Source organism: Nesoenas mayeri, assembly GCF_963082525.1.
Source record: "Nesoenas mayeri genome assembly, chromosome: 12".
Classification (NCBI taxonomy): domain Eukaryota; kingdom Metazoa; phylum Chordata; class Aves; order Columbiformes; family Columbidae; genus Nesoenas; species Nesoenas mayeri.
Window position 1 is genome coordinate 8,774,285 of NC_137547.1, and position 24,599 is coordinate 8,798,883.

General features: G+C 57.3%; 3 protein-coding genes across 24 annotated transcripts in view; 1 reads left to right on the forward strand and 2 right to left on the reverse strand.

Moving 5' to 3' along the window:
* The window catches only part of ZC3H18 (zinc finger CCCH-type containing 18), a 47,632-nt gene extending 41,262 nt beyond the window's left edge, over positions 1-6,370 (reverse strand). For 3 of the 4 annotated variants that reach the window (XM_080352139.1, XM_080352138.1, XM_080352137.1), the window contains exons 1-2: positions 6,245-6,285; positions 5,562-5,645 (exon numbers count right to left, since the gene is read on the reverse strand). The gene's annotated coding sequence lies outside the window, so the exon portion shown is untranslated. Of the gene's footprint in view, positions 1-5,561; positions 5,646-6,244 lie in introns of all 4 variants that reach the window. The other variant, XM_080352140.1, reaches the window with a different exon arrangement.
* Positions 6,371-8,097: 1,727 nt separating this feature from the next.
* CIDEC (cell death inducing DFFA like effector c) lies at positions 8,098-9,737 on the forward strand (the record flags this gene model as incomplete). Its single annotated transcript, XM_080352196.1, has 5 exons — positions 8,098-8,147; positions 8,315-8,456; positions 8,562-8,711; positions 9,253-9,437; positions 9,551-9,737. The coding sequence occupies 5 exons, from the start codon at positions 8,098-8,100 to the stop codon at positions 9,735-9,737; spliced, it is 714 nt and encodes a 237-aa protein (XP_080208322.1).
* A 1,250-nt stretch (positions 9,738-10,987) lies between these two features.
* The window catches only part of ZFPM1 (zinc finger protein, FOG family member 1), a 34,148-nt gene continuing 20,536 nt past the window's right edge, over positions 10,988-24,599 (reverse strand). For 16 of the 19 annotated variants that reach the window (XM_080352117.1, XM_080352116.1, XM_080352104.1 and 13 more), the window contains 7 exons: positions 18,857-18,990; positions 16,646-16,748; positions 15,148-15,360; positions 14,535-14,759; positions 14,108-14,203; positions 13,826-13,975; positions 10,988-13,673 (listed from right to left, as the gene is read on the reverse strand). In XM_080352117.1, the coding sequence (XP_080208243.1) occupies positions 11,479-13,673; positions 13,826-13,975; positions 14,108-14,203; positions 14,535-14,759; positions 15,148-15,360; positions 16,646-16,748; positions 18,857-18,990 (3,116 nt within the window). In that variant the 3' untranslated portion in view covers positions 10,988-11,478. Of the gene's footprint in view, positions 13,674-13,825; positions 13,976-14,107; positions 14,204-14,534; positions 14,760-15,147; positions 15,361-16,645; positions 16,749-18,856; positions 18,991-20,829; positions 20,928-24,599 lie in introns of those variants that run through there. The other 3 variants (XM_080352118.1, XM_080352114.1, XM_080352112.1) reach the window with 2 other exon arrangements.

Consider the following 24,599-nt stretch of genomic DNA (forward strand, 5'->3'; position numbering starts at 1 on the left):
CAGGGGCAGACACACCAAGCCACAGCACTCAGCCACACGCTGGCAATGCCACCCAAGCAAATCTGAGCTTTGGCAGTATCCAAACCCCTAAATATTTTGGAAATGAGAGAGTCAGAGATCTCAGTGCTGAAATTCAGCAGGAGGGGAAGCACAGGGAATGTGCAGCATCTCTTCTATGTGTGCCTGGAATTAGGAAGGCACAAGGACTTGGTTACTTGTGCTACTCATCTCCTCCTTCATCATTTTTCCAGGATCGGGACTGTTTTATTTATTTCTTGTACACTGCCAGATGAACCATCATCACGGAGATAACATCTTTTGCCTAGTGAAGACATTATTAGCTGGTGTTTGCAGCAAACTGTCCTGAGGAAAGTCAGACCCAAGAAAATGCTGCTCGTTATACTACAAGAGGTCTGCAGAGAAGGACATGAAAAACAAAATAAAATGAAATACACTCCCAGAAGTGGTACAAGTCTATGTTTGTACCTAAGATGTGTGCTCTACTTCAAGTCTTCAAAGACATTTATTAAATGATAAACATGAGGGTGATCTAAACATTCAACAGGGCACCAGGCAGCAGAAGAGTCACATTCTGAGCTCCCAAACGGCTGCTCTTGTTTTTCTGCACATGTGAAGAAGCTGGTTCTGATTCTACTGAAAAGTTAAAAGCCAAATTAAAATACAGCAATCGCCTCCTGGTGACAGCAGCTCTGGGCAGTTAAATCAGATGTAATCTCAAACAAATCATATTCTTACTGAGCCTATAAAGGTTGATGCTGAGGTCATGAATGCTTGCACAAATTGTTACTGGCTTTATGAGCGATTTTATGGCAGCAATTTTAATTGCCTAAGTGCCTGAGAAGTTACACTTTGCATGCACATAGAACAACTCGGCGTGTTAGCTCTGAAGGGTCAGACTCCAGAGGCAGCAGAAACAGAAGAGCTGTCAAGTGCAGATGTAGTCAGGAAATTTGTTTCCCGTTTTCTTGCAAATAAGCAGCAAAGAAAAAGCATTTGAGTGAACTCAGTGGCCCCTTGTATTCGACACCAAGACCTTCTGAGGGATGGGGAAAACGAGGATGAATCATTCTCACCACCAGCTGAGGTGATAAGTGTAAAACATTCACCTCTGCTGGCAGCTATTAACGCTGTTATAAAACTCCAGCACACCCCTCAGTTGGAATAATTTCCTATTAATTTCCATCAGCAGCAATGATAAGAAACACAATAAATGACAGCCCAAGTGAAAAAAAAAAAATCCAGGCAGTCTGGTTTTGGTGCGTATTTCCCTGGATTCAAGAAACAGCAAGTTTTGGTGATGGGCCCCACATTCTCCCCAGTGCCTCCACCTGCACAGGCAGCGAAGCAACACACAGAAAACACATATAGCTCCTATATACACGAAATTATTTCAGCGAGAGCCACAGCTCAGCCAGTCTCCAAGGGCTGTTGCTCCAAGTCCACCAGCAGAGAAGAAAAAATACCCCCAAACCAATGATTTTTGGTTCAACCTTATGCGCAACAGCATGTGTAGAATCGCAAAACCAGCTTTCGGGTGACAGCAATGTCGCAGAAGCACCATCTGACATGGAAGAACACCTGTCACCCAGCAGGGTGGAACTGCTTGTAGTCACTCATTTGTAGAAAAAAAAGAAATAACTGAATATTATGTAAGGCAAGAGTACCAAAGAAAGATTTTTGTGAAGTGCTGGAGTGCTTGTTACAGCCACTCAAACTTTCTTTCAAGCTCCAATTGATTTATTCTTTGCACAGTAGCAAATTTAACTCCACTCGAAAGTGCACGTCCCAAGTGCTGTCTCAGAATAATTCGCAAATCAGTTTATTAAAAATCTCTCAAATCTTGCAAGGTTGGTTTGTTTTGGTTTTTTTTTTTTGGAGGGGGGTGTTTGGACTTTTATTTATTTGGGTTTTTTGCTCTCCACTCTCCTTAAGTTACACAAATAGGCAAATACTAGAAAACTAAGAAAAATTACATGGAAGTATTTCAAATTAAGCAATACTGATGTAAGTGGTAGAGCAGAAATCCACAGGTATCATCCCTCATCATAAGCTTGGAATTTTTATGCCTTAAAACCAAGCCAGTTTCCTACTGTCTTCAACATCGGTTATAAAAGCCAAAAATTAACTTCTACCCTACAGATAAGATTGTTTGACTTCTAGCTTAGGATGATGGGGCAAGACCCAGGTATATAATAATACTTCTCATTTAGCAGGGTTTTATCTTTAGAGGTGTCTTTAAAATTACAGGCAGCTCAGGCAAAGCCAACTGTGGTCAGATCTCACAAGCCCTTCTGTGAAAAAACTGACTTCATTTGCTCAAAGTGCGTTGAATTTTCATTTTCCATGCGTCTGAAGCAGGTTCAGAACAGGATGCTAAGCCTTTCAGATGAGACTTACAAAACCCTCATTTTGCCAGGCTGAAGCAGCTGGTACAGTCTTCGAGAGCCCATAGAAAAAATGCAATAACAGGGTGCACTTGCAGCCAAAAATGTGGTTTTTAGTGTCTCTAGAAGCACCTGCGCATGCCCCATTGAGCTGAACACCCCTGAAAAGCATCTCATATATTCTTAATAAGAAATTGAGGATTTGGCAGCTCAACTTCCCAGCCACCCCACGTGCAGCAAGCACAGGCCACCCTTGCAGAGGTGAGCCAGATGGCACCTGCTGTCCCCACAGAAAACAGTCGGGTCAAGCAAGATATTTTGCTCCAGCTGCTCCTTTTGGGTCCTTATGTCTGCAGCCAGTCCCTGTTGGCTCACAGTGTCCCTGCCAGTGCTGCGGGACAGCAGGATTTGAGACAATATTAGACAATATTGGATCTTGGGAACAATTTCTTCCCCAAAGGGCTGTCGGGCACTGGAACAGGCTGCCCAGGGCAGTGGTGGAGTCACCATCCCTGAAGGGGTTGAACAGACAGAGATGAGGTTCTCAGGGACATGTGGTAGTGCCAGGGGTGGGTTAATGGTTGGACTCGATGATCTTAAGGGTCTCTTCCAATCAAAATTATCCTATGACTTGGATACAATAAATAATGAAGTGGTTTATCTTGTTCTCTGTTACTATTTAAACCTCAGAGCCTTACTAGAAAACATTCAAAACGACACAGCTTTCCCCCAGCTCACACACAGGTAAAAAGGCACTGCAACTCCAGGAGCTGTCTGGGAAATTTAAATTCATCTGCTTCAGCTACATCATATTTTTTCCAAAGCAGCCTTGACACAGTACTACAGGGAGTAAGAAAAAAGCCCTTTGCTACTCAAGTTGCTTTCTAAAACTCAACTTCAATATTGGCAGGTGACCCCAGGATATGCTTTAAATAATATTTTCAACCTTACACTTTTGTGAGGTGACTTGTCCAAGGCAAGAAGCAGCACTGGAATTCTTAGCAGCAGGTCTGTTTTCAAGATGAAGCTCAACTTCTATTCTCTGTTAAATTTGCAGCATCAAAAGGAAGAAATTTTTCTAGTTTTAGTCTGTGGTCACCTCAGACACTAGGGCAGAGCAGCGTTTCACAGATGCTGATTCTGGATCTGTGGCTCTCGACAGCCCCTGTTGCTGCCAGGAGGTTCAAATTTATTCCTTGTTGCTCTGTGCTGTGCTGTTTTCAATTAGAATTCAGGATAAGTTTAAGCAGCATCTTTAATTAAGCAAAAAAAGTTAAGTTTTGTGCACAACTGACTTGCTGCTGCAGGCAGTATCTTGGCAGCAGATGAGCTGGAACTAGTCTGGAAAGGACTAGCTCAGGATGGTGGCTTAATCTAACTCACTACAGCATCTACAGGATAAACTGTGATTTAAGATGGGATTTGAAACAGACACTGAGGAGAAAATACTCCTGTCAAGCATTATTTCCATTCATTAAATTACTCCCTCCGTGGCTGAACCTCTACATGGTGCCACAGAAGCTTTTTCTGAAGGAACAAGGAAAACGCCTTGGATACAGTACGGGAAACAACAGCTTGAACCGTTCCAGCACCTCTAGTAGCAGGAAGGCACCCAGTACCCAATAGAAAACAGGAGCTTCGATCTTGAAATGCTACAAATTGTCAGTCAGATGGCAAGAACCAAACTCAAACCCAACTTGTGTAGCCCCACCTCAGAGCTTCTGGGGTGTCCACGGGACAGAACACAGGGCAGAGGCCAAGCAAGGAAGCTCAGAACATCTGTTTTTCAGGCAGAAATCTTTGAGATAGCAGAAAGGGGTTTTTCTCCTTTCTAACAGCCAAACAGCTTGATGCAAAATCAAAGCATTTCCATCAGAGACACAAAAAGCACAGGTTAATGCAGAACAGAAAAGTTCTGGAACATGAGTACGGGTGAAGAAGAATAACAGGTGAGTTCAGGAAATAGTGCTGACAGGACAGGTGAGAAGAGAAACAAACCACAAAAAAGATTTGGGGAAAAAGAACTGGAAAACAGAAGGAATAGACAGGAACCACAATGGGGAAAAAACATGGAAGAGTCGTGACAATAGGTGAGGGAAATAAAACGACTTTTGATCCAGGAGCATCATGTAAAACCGAAAAGATGTGTAGAAAAAAAGCAAAGCCTCCACTCCCTTACTTTGAATGAAACTATGGTCGTTAACAGTGTTAATTAACTAAATACAGACTTATCTGCCATCCTCAGAGAAGCACTGACTTTGAAAATGCACAGCAAAGTTCAATTACCAGGCAGCTGTCAGGGAAGCTTTTAGCACAGAAAACTGAGCCGCCTTTCAGAGTTAATTGAAGAGAATTGCCCAGTGACAGCCACTTCCAGCCAGCTGAGTTTTAAAGAGCTCAGAGAGCTCCAATCCAGAACGTTCACGCCAAGTGGATACGCTGGCGCTACTCGCTGCTTTCTGTCAGGCAAACTCTGGGGCCAAAACTCAAAGAGAAATGGCGCTATAAGCAGCTGGACTTTGTTTTCATAGCACACCTGATCTTCCTACTGCTGAAGCACACACAGCTCTTCCTGCAGCTCTCTGCTGGCAAATGCTAATTTGGAATTATTGGCACCTTGGTCCCATGACAGAAAACAAGACCGATTGTCCCTGTATTCTGTAGGATTCATGCATAATCACAATCAAGAATCTAATTTTGCTCAGAACATTGGATCAGATGTCTTGCAGGAGTTGTCTTGATTACACCGCAGCCTTTTTCTTTAATCTAGGCCAACCTTAGGAAGGCAAGGAGAAAGAACTCACACTTCGGAGGTGTTGTTCTTGCTACAGCCAAAGCAACTATGACCAGTTGCTTCAGCAAAGCTGAGCTACCAACAGCAGCAAAAGAAAATATTCTTGGCGTGGATGTTGAAAGGGCAGCTCTGAGAAGAAACAACCCCGCTGAGACAATTCACAGTGGGAATTTAAACCATCTGCGCTGGGCGGCCAACACAAACCAGTGTTATGTGGGTGACGCACCCACCCATCGTAGGATGGACCCTCCCATGAGATGCTCCCACTGCAGGATGGACCCCATCGCAGGATGGATACCCCCCCGATGCAGCCGATGCCGCTGTGGGTTCCTCACACACCCCGCCCCCCCCAGCTCCCTTACCTCCCAGGGCCTCCTGCCAGGCTGAGCTGCTGCTGCTGGGCCCCCCAGGCCAGGGCTGCTGGGGCTTTCCCTGTTCCCACCTGCCTGGGGAGGGAGGACGGTCAGAGCCACCCACAGCCCTAGGGTCCCACCACCCCCTGTGCTGCCCTCCCCAACTGAAACTACCCCGTTCCATAACACCCACACAAAACTCAAGCTCCCGTCCAAGTTAGTGCTGCCTCCTTCCTTCCCTTCTGCCCCATCCCACTGCAGCTGTCCCTCCCCAAAATAAGGCTGCATTCCCACCAAACCCTTTCCCCAAATCCCCTCGCAAACTAAGGACTCCCCACCGCAAGCACCGCCGTTCCCCATCCTATCGCCTTCCCCGTGCTGTCCCCCCCCAGCCCCCGCTCCAAACAGGGGCTATCCCCCCCATCGCCTCCAACTGGTGCTTCCCTCCCCAGACCCCCTTCCCAAACCGCACCATCCATTCCCAGCGAGAGCCGCCCCTCCCTTCCCACCCCCCCACCCCGGGGGTCCCCCCGCTCCTCAGCACCCCCCGCCGGGGTCGCCCCCAATTGATGCCGCCTCCCCCCTCCGTGGCCGCTCCCCCCAGTTCCGCCGGCGACCAGGCCCGCCCCCACTCCCCGGCACTAGGCCGCAGCCGGTGCCCGTCGAGCGCAGCCGTGCGGGCAGCAGCACACCTGGGCGGGCGGGCGCGACGGGCCGGGCTGGGGCGGCGGGCGGAGCGGGGCGGGCCGTGGGGAGACGCGGCTCGGGGACGAAGCGGCGGCGGCGGCGCGGGACGGAGCCTTCACTCGCGGCGGCGCAGGGCGGCCATGGCGTTACGTCATCCAGGCGCGACGGCGCTCACGCCAGGGGGTGGGGTGGGCGCGCTCCGCTCGCCGCTCCCTTTCCCGAGCGCGCGCGCGAACGCGCGCCACCTCCCTGGCCGTGCCTTAAAGGGGCCGCGCGTCCGCTGGAGAGCGGGTGTGGACAGATGTGCAGGACGCACACAGATGTGTGCACAGACGTGGTGGGGCAGAGAGAATCGTACACTCGTTTTGGTTGGAAGAGACCTTCAAGATCATCGAGTCCAACCATAACCTAAATCCAGCACTACCCCATGTCCCTGAGAACCTCATCTCCATCTGTCCAGCCCCTCCAGGGATGGTGACTCCACGACTGCCCTGGGCAGCCTGTTCCAATGCCCAACAGCCCTTTGGGGAAGAAATTGTCCCCCAGATCCAACCTCAGCCTCCCCTGGCGCAACTTGAGGCCGTTTCCTCTGGTCCTGGTGCTTGTTCCTTGAGAATAGAGCCCGACCCCCCCCTGGCTCCAAGCTCCTTTCAGGCAGTTCAGAGATCAGAAGGTCTCCCCTCAGCTCCTGTTCTCCAGCTGAACCCCCCAGGTCCCTCAGCCGCTCCCGTCACACTTGTGCTCCAGCCCCTTCCCCAGCTCCATTCCCGTCTCTCAACTCGCTGCAGCACCTCAAGAGTTTTCTTGTCCTGAGGGGCTCAAAACAGACCCCAGGATTCGGAGTGCAACCTCACGTGTGTGCAACATGAGGAGGGGTGCATGGTGCATGCACACGGGGGGTGCACACACAATGTACACATGAGGAAGGATGTACACATGAGGGGAGATATGCAGGTACACATACACACACATGTGGAGGTGTACAGACGTACAGGTGGACATGTTCAGCCCAAGGGCTTCTTGCTCTGTTCCGGTCTCCAACCTGGGGCCAAATTCAGCCTTGGGAGGTGTCCCAGAGGTGCAAAATGCCCAGGAGGCTGCTCACTGGGGGCACTGGGAGCAGGGTCACTGGGGGCAGCCTGGAGGAGCAGATGCTGGTGGGTCTGGGCTGGAGGATGCTCCTTCACCACCAAAGGGTGGCCCCGCCCCCTGCATTGACCACACCCTTTGTGCCAGCAGGGGATTGGCTAAGGCAGGAGGGGTGGGGCTGGGTGGGCGGAGTCCACCAATGTATAAGGTGGAGTGGGAATGAGTGAAGAGATTTTGGTTGTTTGGTGGAGGTGAGTATGGGTGAAAATGATGATAATCAGGTGTGTGTGTGTATATGTGTGTGAGAGTTTGTGTGTGAGAGTGAGTGAGTGAGTGATGTGATGACAATGGGGGATGATGATGATAATGATGGAGAATGATCCACAAGATCCCCCAGTAGACTCCTGGCTGGATGCGTCCCTGCAACAACAAGGTTGGGTTTGTCCCCATAGGCACCCCTGGCACCCCAAAGCCTTTATTGCCCCCTCATAAGGCGGTGGTGAGTGGTGCAGCTCCGCGTCTCACCTTTGCTCCAGCGCTGACTCAGTTGCACAAGGGTTGTGCTGGCAGCAGACTCTGCTCAGACGGCCACCAGAGCAGCCCGGCCCCGGCCAAAGGGCAGGCACAGCCCACGTGTAAAGGCAGCGGTGCTGGGGCCCTGGCTCAGTGCTGCGCTGAGCTGCTGGTGGGACAGGGTTTCCCAGAGAGACCCCTCTGCCCAGGGCTGAATCCTTCCTCCCTGTCAGGCTGGCTTGTGCTCCTCGCAGAGATGGATTACGCCAAGTCCCTGAGCTTGCGCCTGGCTGCCCCTGTCTCCAAGTAAGTGCTGGGAAGCCACTGTCCCCAGGGTGGGGGACATGGGAGCCCTCCCTGTTTTGGCACCTCTTGGCTCCCTGAGTGGATGTGCTGAGTCTTGGAGGGGTGTCTGGCACTGCCTGGGGCTGGTGGTGGGTCTCAGGACACCCCAATCCCTCCATCCCCCCCAGATGTGTCTCGGCAAGCGCCTCCATGACCCAGCAGCTGCTGTCGAGCCCGGCCCCACGGCCTCGACCCTATCGCATCTGCAACTGGGACCGCAGCCTGCGCAAGGGCATCATGGCACACAGCCTCGCCAGCCTACTGCGCCAGGTGAGCCAGGGGCTGTCTGTCTGTCTGCTGCGGGACTGTCTGTCCGCCCAGGGGAGTGGTGGGCTGGCCGTCCCCCAGCCCCGCTCACCCCCAGCACTTTGGCAGGCTCAGAGCGCACTGCTGGCCCCGGGTCCCATCTCGCTGGTGCTGGATGAGGATGGCACGGCGGTGGAGACAGAGGCTTTTTTCCAGACGCTGGAGGAGGGGACAGTGCTGATGGCCCTGAGCAAGGGGCAGAGCTGGGCTGCCTCCAAGGTGGGTGCACCCCTGCAGGGGCAGAGCCTGGTTTGTCCCATATGCATCCCATGCATCATGCATGTTGGGGTTGTTCAGTATGGAGAAGAGAAGGCTTGGAGGAGAGATTATTGTGGTCTTTCTGTACTTAAAAGGGGCTGATAAGAAAGAAGTGGACAGAATTTTCAGCAGGGCCTGTTGTGACAGGACAAGGGTTGATGGTTTTAAACTAAAGGAGGGGAGATTGAGGCTGGACATGAGGAAGAAATTGTTGCTCCTGAGGATGGTGAGAGCCTGGCCCAGGTTGCCCAAAGAGATAGTAGATGAACCATTCCTGGAAACATCCCAGGCCAGGCTGGACAGGGCTCTGAGCAACCTGAGCTGGTGAAGATGGCCCTGCTCATGGCAGGGGGAGAACTGGATGAGTTTTGGAGGTCCTTTCAACCCAAAACATTGTGTGATTCTGTGATCAGTGATGCTGGGCTGGGTGGTACCTGGGATGCTGGGTGGGGTACCCAGGATGCTGGATGAGGTGGGTAACCCTGGTCCTATGCCACCCTAGACACCTGGGTACCAGCTCAGCCTGTCCCGCAAGCCCCCTCGCAGGATCGATGTCGCCTGTGTCACCTTTGACCTCTACAAGACCAACCCGCGGGACCTGGGCTGCCTCAATGTCAAAGCCACACTCTACGGCACCTACAGCATGTCCTATGACCTGCGCTGCTATGGGGCAAAGCGGCTGATGAAGTGAGTGCTGGGGGGGCTGGAGATGGTTTGGGGGGTGGGGATGCTGCAGTGGTGCACCAGGCCCGCTCTGTGGGGTAGAAGGAGAGCTGCTCACCCTCTTCCTTCCTGCCCAGGGAAGCCCTGCGCTGGACACTCTTCACCATGCAGGCCACTGGCCACGTCCTGCTCGGCACCTCTTGCTACATGCAGCAGCTCCTGGATGCTACGGAGGAGCCAAAGGAGGCAGAGAGCAGCCCAGCGCTGCAGAACCTCCTGCCCCGCAGCCTGCCCCCCCTGCCCCGCAGGAAGACACTGCAGTGAAGGTCAGGGGGCCTGTCACCCTTTCTCTGTCATCATCCCCATCCCTGGGGGTCCCAGCACCCTGCTAGGTCAATGCCTGGGGGGGAGGGTGCTGTAGTGCCCAGCACAGCCTCTCCTTGGCCAGCTGTTCTCTATAATATCTATTATTCTGTAAATATATTTATTTAAGTAAAGCTCCTGTGCCTTCAGCTGTGGCTCGTCTCTTTTCTGCAGCATTGGGGAGGTTTGGGGTGGGCTCAGCCACTTGCCCCACCTGGCACACTGGGGCTGTGGTGCAAGAGTCTGCAAGGAGGGGACCTGTTGCAAGAGCTCCCAAAGGAGCTGTGGCTTTTGTCCTCCTCTCTGTCACTCCATGTCCCACCTGGCAGGCAGTTGAGTTGGCATTTGCCAAGCCATAAGGAGGGGATGGTGCAGAGGGGCTCCCTCACCCCAAACCCTGGGGCAGTTGGCACAAAATATGTTCTTGCTCTGATGACAGATGTCCCTGACCCTGCCATTGGCACCCAAAGGGCTGGCAGGGTGCTTTGTGGGGGATGTTTTAGCCCCGATGTTCCCAGCCCTGTGCACAGGGAGCTGCTGCACCCCCCAGCCTTGCACAACCCCACAGGGAATCAAACCCTCCTGCAGCACCAGGGATACCAGACTGGGAAACAAAACACAGCCTGGGGTGACACTGGGTTATAGTGACCTGGCAACTAGGGGGCAGCTGTCCCCAAGTAGGAAAGGGGGAGCTCAGATGGTCCTTGAAATGTAAAGCAGGGTGGGGAGGGGACAACTCAGTGCCCTCCTGTACTATACTGGGGAGCACTGGGATGAGATGTGGGGAGAGAAGCTGTGCTTCGGGACATCTTCCTGTGATGCATATCACAGGGGACAGGAGCCACACCCACCTGGGGACATCCCACCATACAGCACTGGGGCTCCAGCACAGGAACAGCTAATGTGGTAGAACCCAGAGCTGGGCTTAGGGCAGCATGGCCCACCTGTGGCTGTGAGGGCTTAATTAGCCTGATAATTAATGAGCTAACAGCCTGCAGCCTGGCTGCATTGCCCCGTGGCACCTGGGGTGAGGTGAGTGCCACTGGGGGGACAGGGACACTGTGCTCTGCCCCTCTAGTGCAGGCTGTCCCTGTCATAGATATACCCACTGTCCCTGACCCCACGGGGTGACAGTGGCCTCTCCAGCCCCCACAGCATCCCCCCCGCAGGCAGGCGGCAGCCCAGCTCTATTAGACATATTTATTTCTGTACACGCTTATACACACGCTTCCCAGGGTCGCTCCATCCTCGTTCAGTGCTGTCTCCCCACAGGCTCCACTCTGTGGCAGGGGGCACCCCCTACTCTTCTTGCCGTGCCCAGGGCCAAGACACGCCGAGCCCCCTCTCCATCCCTGTAGTGTCGACCTGGGGACAGAGCTCCCCCACAGTCCCCCAGCCAGGGCAGGGCTACGTGCCCTCCCCCTGCCTCAGTTTCCCTGCAGCATCAACCCCGGTGAGGCTCAGCATGCACTGGGGGCTGGGGGGGACCAGCCCCCCCAGCAGCACTGTTCTCACATGTGACACATGGGATCCCCAACCCAGGGCAGAATTTGGGGATACCGGAGGGAACTCCAGCCACTGAAGCCTCCTGGGGGAATCCTCCGTCACCCCAACCCCTGCAAGGGAGGGTGTCAGCCACCGGTTCCCACCCCCCCAGCCCCTGCAGCCCCCAAGCAGTGGTAGGGGTACCAGGCGGGGGGGTTTACTTGATGTGCTCGGCAGCGTGGGAGGAGCAGTAATACTTCTTGTGGGCAATGAAGGTGGAGAGGCTGCTGAACTTGATGTTGCAGAGGCGACAGTACCTGTGGTTGCCATTGGGCACAGGGCTGGGCACAGCCTTGGCTGGGGGGGTCTGCACCCCCCTGTCCGTGTAGGTGGGAGGGGTGGGGGGCTTTCGGGCGCCTTCCCGCAGTCCCTCGGGGGCTCCGGGCGAAGAGGGGGGCTGGGGCGACGCGGGGGGACGGGGGCTGCCGCCGCCATCCTGCCCCTCCTTGCTGTTGAAACTGTCCCGGCGGAGGCGGTGGGCGGGTGGGTTGGGGGGTGACGCGGTGGGGAGTGGGGGTTCGGGTGTCCTGCCGGCACCAAGCACCGGGGTGTCGGGGACCCCCTGCCCGGCCACTGCTGGCTTGGCTATGAAGAGCCCGTGGGCGTTACGGAAGTGCTCGAGGAGGTCGCCCTTGATGGCCCCGTTGAGGGGACAGTAGGGACAAGCAGAGAGAGGTCCCTTTGTCCCCATGGGTGACAGGGGACCTTTGGGGTGACGCTGCAGTGAGTCCGCACTGGGGTAGGGGACGCCGGGGCTCCCTGCTGGAGCCACCCTCACCCTGATGCCTTCGGCATCCCCCTCGCCGGGGCTGTGCCGGTCCTTGAGGGGGGCAGCCATGGCTCCCTTCATCTTCTGGAGCTGCTCGAGGGTGTGGGGCTGCAGGGGGGTGGCCGGGCACTGGTACTTCTTGTGGGCCAGGTAGGAGTCGAGGCTGTGGAAGCTGATGCGGCAGGCGGTACACTCGTGGTAGTCGGCCAAGGGCAGCAGCGGTGCCGGCGCCGGTTCACCCTGGCGCCGCGGCTTCTTGCTCAGATCGATGGGACCCTCGGTATCCGGGTTGGCGTGGGGCGAGGGGGCAGCCCCTGGTGGGTCGGGGGCTGGCAGTGGTTCAGGGGCCGGCGGGGGTTCGGCGGGGCGGTGAGTGGCCCCATGGATCTCATAGAGCTTACGGCGCTTGCGGGTGCGGAAGGGCTGGGGGAGAAAGGGGACTTTGGGGACAGTGGGGCGGCGGAGCGGGGGGTCGTGGCGGGAGGCACAGTAGAAACGCTTGTGTACCATGTAGGTCTCGTGGCGGCTGAAGCGGATGTTGCACGCCTCACACAGCGTCTTGCTGGGGTCCTCGTCCCCCTCGTCCCCCGCCGAGCTGCTGGGGCTCTGGCTGTCCTCACTGCACCGTCCTGTCACCCCTTCCACTTCGGGGGACGCTGCTTTGCTGCTCCCCTCCTCTGTTTTTACCTCTGGTGGGGCAGTTGGCGGCGTGGCATCATGGCCGGTGTCCCCATCGCCCCCCAGTGTCCCCTGACTGTCACCCGCTGGGGAGGACAGCAGCGTCCCTGGAGTGGGAGCGCCCTTGGGTGCCCCGGGGGGGGCTTTGAGCTTGCGCACCCCAGGGGGACTGTCCTCAGCCAGGTGCCGGCTGGAACAGTAGAGCCGCTTGTGCACGTAGTAGTTGTTGATGTTGTTGAAGGTGATCTCGCACTCGAAGCACGTGGCACCCTTGGGTGCCGGCGAGGTGCCGGTGTAGATGGCGGGTGGCACGGCACCGCCGTGGCCCTGCTTCAGCCGGCTGTGCACCAGCTCTGACATCTTCGCTAGGATCTCTGATGCCTGCGGCACCACCGTGGCTTCGTGGCCAAACACGTACTGGGGGAGGAAGACAGTGCCACCGGCCGTGCCCGTCCCCGGCTCGCTGGGCACCGGGCTGGAGCCTGGTGTGGGGCTGGCGAGCTCAGACTTGACCTTGGCCGAGGACAGGCTGCGGGGGGACGAGGTCCGGGAGCTGGGGCTGCCACCCCCCTCCATGGGGCCGCTGCTTTTCGGCACCTCTGCCTCACTGGCCGGGCTGCTGGCGGGCTCCTCCTTGATGTGGACAGGCTCATTGGATGAGGATGAGGATGATGATGATGGTCCTTCCCCGTTCTGTGGCTGGGTGGGTGGAGAGACCTTGCCAGCCCTGGCACTGGGGGGCGAGGCGGGTGGTGCCGGGGGGGGCACGGTGTCGGGGCCGGGTGGTGGGGTGGGCAGGGGGCCATGCAGCACCACGTGCTGTGGCAGCACTGGCAGCCCCTCGGGCAGGAACGCCGGCAGGCTGCCCTTCCGCAGGGATGTGTTGTTTGTCTGGTTCAGCCCTGCTGAGGGGAGAGAGGCACTGGGTCACTCGTCTGGCACAGCGATGCTCCCCCCGCCCCCCACCTCCCTCCTCGCCGTTTGAGGACGCAGCCCTCGGTGGCAATGCTAGGCTGTGCGTGGAGCGCTGGCACGTGTCGCCCGCCTGGGTACCCACCGGCAGTCAGGGGTTTGGCGGCGGGCAGGGCTGGCCCTGGTGAGTACATCTCTCCCTTGGAGCCTGGCTGGCAGATCATGTGGTTGGTGACAAGGTGGCTATAGAGGATGTCCCTCGTGGTGGAGATGAAGCCGCAGCTGTGGCAGACGCCTGTGGGGAACGTGGGGCTGAGCAGGCAGGACACCACCCGGCAGAGACCCATGGGGAGTGGGTCCCCGTCCCCAGGCTGTGCTGGAAGGGACAGGGGTGTCCCCATGGGGACGCTGGCCAGCGCTCACTCACCATTCAGGGTGTCCGTGTGCACCTTCAGGTGACGCTCGCAGTTGGCTTTTGTGGTGAAGGCGGACAGGCAGATCAGGCAGACGAACGGCCGCTCTCCTGCAGGATGGACAGACAGGCAGACACTTCAGCACCGAGGGAAGTGTGACAGGGACCATAGAGACAATCCACGGCCTGTGCCAGACAAGAAGGCACCAGCTGCAGGAAGCAGGATGCTCCTTTTGTCTTTACAGGACATGGGGGAAGACTTACAAGGGAGCAGCCCCAAGCCAGTAACCTAACTGGGGGAGAACCTCATCTAACTGGTCACTGTGCTGCATCCCCACTGCCTCTCCACCCCTTCACTCTTGGGGTCTCTGCATGTGGCTTGGTGTCCCCAGAGTGCAGCAGCGTGCCATGCCATGCCACATTGTGCCGTGCCGTGTCATACCGCTGTGGCTCCGCATGTGGATCTCCAGGGAGCTGGCGCTAGGGCAGCTCTTCTTGCACTGCGGGAAGGGGCAGACACGCTCGTTAGGGTACGTCTCCTTGGGCTTCTCCTCCAGGGCGGGCGAGCCAGCGCTCTGCCGGCTGGCACAGTAGTACATCAGGTGGGCTTGCAGGTTGCGCTCGCTCCGGTACCAGATCCCGCAGTCCTTGCACGGAAAGACATCCTCTGCAGAGGGGACAAGGATGGGACATGCAAATTTCCTCTTGATAGGACCAGAGGAAACTGCCTCAAGTTGTGCCAGGGGAGGTTGAGGTTGGATCTGGGGAACTATTTTCTCCCCAAAGGGCTGTTGGGCATTGGAACAGGCTGTCCAGGGCAGTGGTGGAGTCACCATCCCTGGAGGGGTTGAACAGACAGAGATGAGGTTCTCAGGGACACAGGATAGTGCCAGAGGTGGGTTATGGTCGGACGCGATGATCTTGAGGGTCTCTTCCAACCAAGATGATTCTCTGATCCTGTGATACATAACTTGCATGACAGGCTGGGGACCCTTGGCACAGTCCCATAGGCTGCACCATGTCCCCCCACCCCGCCATGCCCCCCAGGGACTCACTGTTGACCACGGCGGTGGCCAGGATGGCAGCCATGCCCGCTTGCTGTGGCAGCAGCTGGATGTCCGAGCGCAGCGCAGCTGGGTAGGGCGAGTCACTGGGCTCCGCTGTCACCGCATGGTGGTTGGGGACAGCTGGTGGCTCTGCCACCACGAAAGCACACACGGGCTCATCTTCCCGCAGAGCACGCGTCGTCCGGCACCACAGGGCTTCATCTGGGGGATGTGGGGACAGCAGTCAGCACGGACCTCCCAGATCCCCGTCCTGCACGGCTCTGTGCCCCTTGTCCCTTTCTGTCCTTGTCCCCTCTGAGCCTGGTGCTTCCTCCTGGCCATGGCTGAGCCCCGAACTGCCTGGAGATGGCAGTGTCTGCCTATGGCCAGCGCTGCCTGCACCGCCCTGCCTGCACTGTACTGCCTGCATAGCCCTGCCTGCACTGCCCTGACTGCATAACCCTGCCTGCACTGCCCTGCCTGCCCGCAGCCTCCCGCTCACTCTTGCACCCATGCTGGAGCCCCTGCTTGTAGAAATGCTTGCACAGAGTCTTACACCAATGTGGGCAGTAACACTTGCACCAGTGCTTGTGCTGAGTTGTGCACCAATGTTTGCACCAACACATGCAGTGATGCTTGCATGGAGTCTTGCACCAATACTTGTGCTGACTTTTGCACTAACACTTGCATCAATGCTTGCAGTAAAGCTCACACTGTCTTACAGTGTTGCATGCAGTAAGGCTTGCACCAAAGTTTGTGCCAAGTCTTGCACCAATGCTTGCACTGAATCACACCATTTTGTGCAGTACTGTTGCATCAGTGCTTCTGCTGAGTTGTGCACCAATGCTTGCAGCAACGCTTGCACCAATGCTTGCAGTAATGTTTACACTGTCTTGTACCAATACTTGCACTGACTTTTACACCACTGCATGCAGTACTGCTCGTACCAACACATGCACTGAGCTGTGCACCAATACTTGCACCAATGCTTGCAGTAATGCTCGTACTGAGTCTTGCACCGATGTTTGTGCCAAGTCTTACACCAGCACCTGCAGCAATGCTTGCACAGAGTCTTACACCACTATGTGCAGTAACGCTTGCAAGGAGTTTCGCCCTGATGCTTGTGCTGGCTCTCGCCCCACCTACATGCACTGACGCTTGCACTCACACCTGCAGCAACATCTGCACCAGCTGGGACCCTCCTTATGTCCCCCAGCAGCCAGACAGCTGGGGAGGGCTGGGACAGGGGACCAAGTCCCAGGGATGTGGGACAAGCCCCACAGACGGGAGACAAGCCCCAGAGACAGCCAGCGGGGCATCACGGAGGAGCAGCCGCTGCCCCGGTGTGGGGGGCCCCAGGCAGCGGCTGGGGTGGGCAGCCACCAGCAGCAGGTGGGGGGCTGGATGGGACATGGACTCATCCCTCTGCAGCAGCACCCCATCCCTCACCCCAGTGCCAGGGCAGCCGTGCCCGACCCCCCCAGAGCCCCCAAGCACCGGTACTCACTCTTCCTGTAGATGACAGCGTTGGCATCGGGCTCTGCGGGCACGAGGGGCAGGCGGGACAACCAGCAGCTCTCATCCTCCAGCACCAGTGTCACGGGGGGGCTCTGCCGAGGACAGGGAGGGGAGCTGAGCGCTGCTTCCCAAACGGGCAGGGGTCAGGGTGGGGGGGGTGACAGCAGGGGGGCCGTGGTGCTCCCCACTCAGCCTGTGCCCAGCTCTGCCTTCCTGCATCTCTAATGAATATTAATGAGCAGAAAGGGGTGGTGGCGTGGGGGGGAAATTAATCTGCCTGATCCTCCGATGGCTGCCGCGGTAACGATATGAAATCTAATTATTCGTCCCAATATTTCTAAACCCTCCGACTCAGCCTGACAGTGGCAGCCAGTTGAGGCCTTATCACTGCCAGGAGCCGAGTGCCGGCAGCGCGATAACCCCCCCATGTGCCTGTGTTGTGTGCATGTGTTGGCACACGCGTGGGCATATTTCACAGGACCCTCCCCTGCCCCTGTGGAAAGTGGCTGGGAAATGGGGCTGGGAGGTTTTAGGGACTCCTCTGCATGGGACACAGGGACAGGTGCTGCTGGTGGCACATGGGTTGGGGACCGCAGTGGCCCCACCATGTCCCACACTAGGAGGGAGAGGAGTGTCTCTGTGCTGTGCACAGGGGGACGTGTGGGTACCCCCAAGGAGAGGGAGGCCCCTGCGGTGTCTGTGCACCCCACAGCACCCCAGGGTGCTCCCAGGACCCCAGGGCGCACGCTCTGGCCCCCCTCCATGGCCCCAGCCCCGTGTCGAACCCTTCCTTGTTCTCCCCGAACAAAGAGGTCAGTGTCTCCGCTCTGCACCGGCCCGATAACCATCAGAAACCCAATCTGCTCCACATCCGCCGGGACGGCGTTACCAGGGCGGCCCCACTGCCCCCGCTGTGGGCATCACCCTGGGCGGCTGGGGGGGATGTGGGGCAGGGATGTGGGAGGACAGTCAGGGGTGAGATGGCACACGGGGCTCTGCCAACACTTGGCACCTCCGGGCTGGTGCTGCCGGAGGGTTTGCACACCCTCCTGAGCAAGGTTGGTTTTGGGGGAGGCATCTTCCTCCCCCTCCTCCTCTTCCTACTCCTCCATCAGTGCAACGATGGGCACATGTGATGCTTCATGCCACAGCAGCATTAAAGCCACCCAGTATTTCCAGTTTGCACTGGGCTGGGATAATCTCCCGCATGGAGACAGACAGCAGAGAGAGGCAGGATTTAGGGGAGACCCCCTGCACCCCCCCGACCACCTCCAGTGACAAAGACGAAGGGACCCGAGGGCGACAGCCCGTATCAGAGATGGGGCTGCGATTCCTTCCTCACTTCCCCGAGCAGATAGGGAGGGAGGAGAGTGGTGGAGGAGAGCAGGGCTGGGAATCATCAGCTGGGCTTGATAAGGGAGCTGCTGAAATGGGAGCAAAAATATTTAGACAATAAATGAAGTATCAGAAAAAAAGCCGGGCATATCTTTAAGAAATCAATCATCCTGTACCGGGTGTCTGGACACACGGCGCCAACCAGGAGATAGGGAGCCAAACTGGGCAGATAAGGGTTAATCAAGGATTTAATTCGGCAAAGATAAACGGGCCTGAGCTAAAAAAAATGAAAAAAAAAAAAAAAAAAAAGAGCGAGGGAGACAGGAGGAGAAGGAGGAGGAGGAGGAGGAGGTGGGGACAGAGCCTGGGCGAGATCCTCCGGCCTTGAAGACCCTGGGCTGGAGCTGCTCTTGTGCAGCTCCAGGGAGATGCTGGGGGAAGGATGCGGCTGGAATGTGAGGATGTGGCACCTAAAACACACCCATGTGCACCCACCCCGACACAGCCACCAGCCCCGGTGCCCCCCGCTGCCTCCTGTCCCACTCCAGCACTTTCCAGGCACAACCGGGATCCCCCAGGGACAAATCTTGGTTGGGAAACCCAAACCACATCTCCTCTGTGAGGACACACGTGCCACCAAGCAGCCTGCAGCCATGTGCAGGAGGGGACAGGCAGCATCCTGTCCCCCTGCCCGTGGGGACGCTCTGATCTGGGGGCAGCATGTGGCAGGGAAACCTCCTGGGCACCCAAACCCAAAGATTCCCAGGGGGTTGGCAGGGAAAATCCCTCCCAAACTAACTCCTTTCTTCAAACAACTTCATTCCTTGGCATTTTCCCTGTCACGGTCATCAGCAGTGCCCCTCACCATGTCACCGTGCCCTGGCGATGCCAGCTCGCTGTGGATGCTGCCCTGGAAGGGTCCCCAGGAGAAACCCTCGGGGAGGCTCCTGCGGCTTCGCACCCGCCGCTCCCCGTCCTGCACGGCCAGGTCCAGCTCATCTGCGGGGAGATGGGCACAACATCAGCACAATGTCCCCAAAACAGACCCCTGGCTGCCCCAGGTCCCTGGGGATGTGGGCACCCACGTGGAGCCCAGAGCTGCAGGTGGGTGTCCCGGGGCTGTGGTGAGTGGGTGGGATGTGGCTGCTCACCGGGGGGTCCAGGCACCGCACAGCGGAGCGGAAGGAGCATTTCCCATCCCCGCACCCAAAGTCACAGCAGCTTCAGGGCTTAATGGCTTTGATTATCTGATAAGCCCCTGGTTTAATGGGTTAGATAACATGTTAATACACTATGAAGGCTGCTCTAAAATGTTTTAACTGTGCCTTTGTCTTTCGGAGCGCAGATAAGATGTCAGGTAACCAATACGCAGATGGATGCATGCTGGCTGCCCCTCGCCATGTGGTGAGATGGATGCTGCACCCCAAAAAAGAAGATGCTCCCCAAGGACAGATAGCCAAACACCAGGTCAGCAGCCAGGCAGGGTGCCCAGGTCACCCATCTGCAGCCGGGAAGGCTCCTGGCAGCCTGGAGTACTCCAGGGCAGAAGTGGGGGGTTCCCCCATCACCACGCCAGGAAAAAGAGCCCCCCCAAAAGCCATGTGCCCAGAGCCCGTGTCCTTCGAGGATGCCGCAGAAGCCGCAGCCAGTGCCCTGGTCCCGTGGGCGGGGAGGAGGCTGCGCGGGTTTGAAGGCAAAATTGCTTTCCGAGCTGGGAGCGCAGGGAGGATAAAGCGATCCCATGGTTGCAGAGATTGAAATCTGATGTGTTTATTAGCCAGGCTGACATGGGGATCCTCTCAGCACTGGGGTAAGTTAAGGTGAGCGACTGGAAGTGCTGGGTGCTGAACACAGGTTGGCGGCACCCACGTCCTACTGTCAACCATGGGTCCCTCCATCTGCCAAGGAAGACCCTGTGCCACTGGGGATGTGGCTCTGAGTGTGTCCCAGGGGAGCAGCCAGTGCCCCTTGGCAAAACCCATGGGGAGCTGGGCTGGAGAAAAGGTCTGGGAAGGCATCAAAGGTCCCTGAGATCTTTGGCTGGTCCCTGTGCCACAGCCAGCACACCAAGATGTGCTCTGCCTGCCATCCCCTTCCTGCAGCACCTCAGACCCTTTGACCTCGCAGCCCTTGGTACTGGCACAGAGCTGGAATGCTCCAGAATCCACCCTGGCCGTGGGGATCTTGGCTCTGTCTCCCACTGGTATTTCATCCCCAGCAAAGTGGTTTTGGGGGTGTGCACATCCCCAGCATTCCCCTGCCCCACGTCCTCAGCATCCCCCAGCCTGTGGCCTCACCAGCTCCATCTCGGCATGGGGAAGAGGAGGAGGGCAGAGAGGGGTCTGGGACCCCTGAGGAGCCGATGGGATTTATTCCCTGGCACAAACTGACACCAAGGACAGGCAGCAGCAGCCCCACGCCCGGCTGGTCCCTCCCGCAAAGGACATGGGGGGCAGGCAGGGAGCAGACCCTCCAGGGCAGGATGCAGCTGTCACCGTGACCTCGGGGCTGAATGGGGCAGTCAGACCCTTGCAGGGTGAACGTTGCTCTGCATTTCCAACAACCAGCTCCCGCCTGACTCCTTGCCAGGGTGCCAGGCTCCCTCCAGCCCCTCTGCTGAGATCCCAGCATCCCCACGTCACTGGTCGTCACCAACATCCAAACCCCAGGAAGGTGACAGCAAACCCCCAAGACAGCCTCAAGGATGGTGGCTCCTCTCTGGCTTTGCCACCCCACAGAGCCTGGCCGCTTTTGGGGAATGGAGCCCAACCGCCACCTCTCCCCCTCCATGCCCCCTCCCCCTGCTTTTTGCCCCCCCCTCCTTCCCCCCCGTCTCACTGGTAATCAGCGGCGTTTGGGTCAGGAGACCATGTCTCCGAGATAAGAGCGTTCGCCTGACACTTCCCATGTCAGAGCACTTCATCTTCTGTGTATCAATCCCCAGCAGAGAAAACACGCAGGCGCTGATAAAGAGAAAACCGTTCCAGACAGGGGGGACAAAAATAGTGTTGCCGGAGCCGGCCCCGCTTCCCGCCAGCACCCCATGGCCATGGCACCGGCCGGTGGCCCAGTCCCCCAGTGTCACCCTAAAAATGGGGTGGTGGCGAACCCCGGGGAGTGGTGCCGAGCGGTTCTCTGTCTGGATGGGTGCCCCTGTCCCCGACCGGTGACACTGCCGGAGCCCCCACAGTACCTTGCACCCACATTGATACAGCAAGACAAAAAGAGAGGGAAAAAGGTGATTTTTCAAACTAAGCACATGGCATTGCTGCGCTTGGCACGAGGGGAACAATGGCGGGATGGGGTGGCCTGGGAGATGCTGAGTGTTCACACTGGCTGCACTTGGGAGCAAAGCTCAAAGCAATCGAGCTGTGTCCCCACGTGGGGCCAACAACGCAGTGGGGAGCAATCCCCTTCCCTACTTTCCGACAGCACCAGATTGTGCCACATCGCCCTGACTGCACATTGGGAAAAGCCAGTGCCAGCCCCTGGGGTGCCCCAGTGCCCCCCAGCAAGGAACAAAGTCCGTGGGTGCAGCCCCCCTCCCTGCGGGATCCCCCCCGGCAGGTGAACACCACCCTGGGTATCTCATCTGGCCATCGGTCCCCGAGCAGGCGGTGCCCCTGCCGTTATCACGGGAGGGTTTATCTCCCAGATCATTAACCAAATGGGGCAGGGACCTGCTTGTTTGCTTTGGGTCGCAAAGAAAAGCAGCAGGAAGGAAGGAAGGAGGGGAAAAAGCCCCCGGGTGAGCTGGGTGCACCTGCTCGGTGTGGTGTGGCCCCCAGTGCTGAAACATGGGGTGCCAACGCTGTTCCCTGCCCCCCAGGACCAACAGCGCCTGCTTGGCCAGTGCTGCACCTCGCTTTATCTCCCCATCGAGAGATTTCAAAGAAATAGGCTGAGCTGTGCTGGAGAGCAAAGATTAATCCTGTCATCACACCACGGCCACGCAGCAGGCGATCAATGGCTGAGAAGGCACTGCTGGCACACGGGTCCCTGGGGAAATGGGGGTCCTGGCTGGGGACGTGGGGAGGGACGAAGCCCACAGGGTTGCAAGATGCGGCATCACCGTGCAATATGGCTGCATCGTCCTTTGGGATAGGGTGAACGCAAGACCAGGGTGTGATGAAGATGAACTTCTGCAAGAGCCCATCTGCAAGGTGACCCACAGCATCCATATGGTCAGGGAGATAACAGAATCAGAACCATTTCGGTTGGAAAAGACCCTCAAGATCATCGAGTCCAACCATTACCCCAACCCTGTCACTAACCCATGCCCCTGAGAACCTCATATCCATCTGTTCATCCCCTCCAGGGATGGTGACTCCACGACTGCCCTGGGCAGCCTGTTCCAATGCCTGACAGCCGTTTGGGGAAGAAATTGTTCCCCAGATCCAACCTCAACCTCCCCTGGTGCAACTTGAGGCCGTTTCCTCTGCTCCTGGCACTTGTTTCTTGGGAGAAGAGCCCGATCCCCCCTGGCTCCAAGCTCCTTTCAGGCAGTTCAGAGATCAGAAGGTCTCCCCTCAGCTCCTGTTCTCCAGCTGAACCCCCCAGGTCCCTCAGCCACTCCCATCACACTTGTGCTCCAGCCCCTCACCAGCTCCGTTCCCTTCTCTCAACTCGCTCCAGCACCACAAGGGCTTTCTTGTGAGGGGCCCAAAACTGACCCCAGGATTCAAAGTTTGGCCTCCCCAGTGCCCAGTACCAGGGGGCAAGGATGCACCATTGGGAGCTGCACCGAGCTGTGCCGGCTCCTGCGGCACCCACGTTTGCTCCTAGATGCTCTGGAGGTGCAGCTGCATCTGTGCATCAACATTTGCTTTCCATGTGGGAGCGAGCAGGGGGGAAAAGCGCATCGGTCCCATCGCAAGGGGCTCCCACATCCGCACAACTTTCATCAAATCTCAATGACCTGGCTCTGCCCCTCAGTGAGGACCCAGCTCAGAGGTCCCTGCACTGTTTGCAGCTGCCTGGATACTATCGGGATAAATACCGTTATCGGGGTGTCACGGGACCACATCCCAGTATCAGCTGCACGTTGCTCCTATTAATACAGCACTTTGTGCCTAGCCCTGGGGGCTGCCAGCCATGGCGGGGGGGACACAACATCGGGTACAGCCCCCATATGAGCCCTGGTGATGCTGAGTCTGGGGAACTGGGGTGAACTTGTGTTCTCTGCTCCCATACCAGAATGTGCAGGACATCCCCATGGCACAGGAACCCCAAGGTGGAGGGAGGATGGATTCATCCACCCACCCACCCATTGGTACCCAACCTCCCATGGCTGTCCTGCTCCCCGCCAGGGAAAATTTAACTGGAGAAACCCTGACACCCCCAGCCTGGCCCCGCCGCACACCCCAGCTGCTGTTTTTAGAAGCGGCGAGTGCACGGCGGCGGAAGGAATAAATCCTGACAACTCAACTAGTGCAATGATGTGATGGCACCGCTCTGATAAGATGGAGGGAGCCGATTGGGAAGAGTCTTAAGCTGCGAACACGCAGCATCTCCACTCTTCACCTCCGCGCACAAAGGGAAATCTCTCCAAAGGGGCTAAGGAGATTATCCCGGCTTTGCCGTCCCGGGTGCTCGAGTAATCAGGGCAGCCTTGGGGACGACAAAGGAGTGAGGAGGGTTTAAATTCCAGCCTTGCTGGGCTGCGCCTGCTTGGGCTCAGCCTGGGGTTGCTCTGGTCAAGCTGCCATGGATTGAGGGGGGACGGTTGTGGGAGAGCTGGACTGCTGCTGGTTTTGGGGTGCAGGGGGGCACCCCACTGCCCCGACAGGGCAGGAGCCAAGGAAAGACCTCTGCCTTTATCCCTCCTGCCCATCGCTTGCAATTTATTGATCTTTTTTTTTTTTTTTTTGACAGAGTACAAAAGCAAAACTTTATCAGGCTGAACCCTGCCCCTGGCTAATGGAGGAGCTGTGACCTACAGAGCAGAGCGGGCACGTCCCAGCGCCCGGGAGTGAGGACACCCGGGAGCTGCTGCACCCCAAAAGAGCCAGGCACCCCGCTGGCCAGCTGTGTGGCACAGCTGGCAGGCGGCAGCAACGGGGCGGGCACAGGCTGTGCCACACGTCACCCCGTGATGGCCTGTCCCTGACAGCCCACGTCAGCTGGGGTGCCCTGCCCCAGCGGGACGTGTCCCGATAAGCCGCCCCGGGACGTTTGTGTTCAGGGTGTTGCTGTGTCCTGCTGGGATGTGGCCCTGAGGGAGTCCCTGTCCCCAGGGGGTCCTTGTCCCAACAGGTTCCCCACCTTGGGAAATAAGTGGGAGCTGTGTCTACAGGGACAGGAATAAACACCAGGAAAAACATCAGCAAGAGCTCAGGGAGGATGGGAAGGAGGAAAACTTTCCAGTTTCCCCAGGGGTGACTGGACTCCTGTGTCAGGAACCCCCTGTCCCTGCTCTGTCCCCACTCGTGGGGCTGCTGGGACCCCCCAGGCTGGTGCCAGTCAGCGGGTAGGGGTGACGTGGGGGGACAGGAAGGCAGACGAGGGGCGGAAGGGGAGCGAAGGGGCCCGGAGCCGATGCAGAGGGCAGATATCCCCTCCGGAAAAGGGGGGGGCACCGCATAGGCCTGCCTGCAGGAATTGGGGGG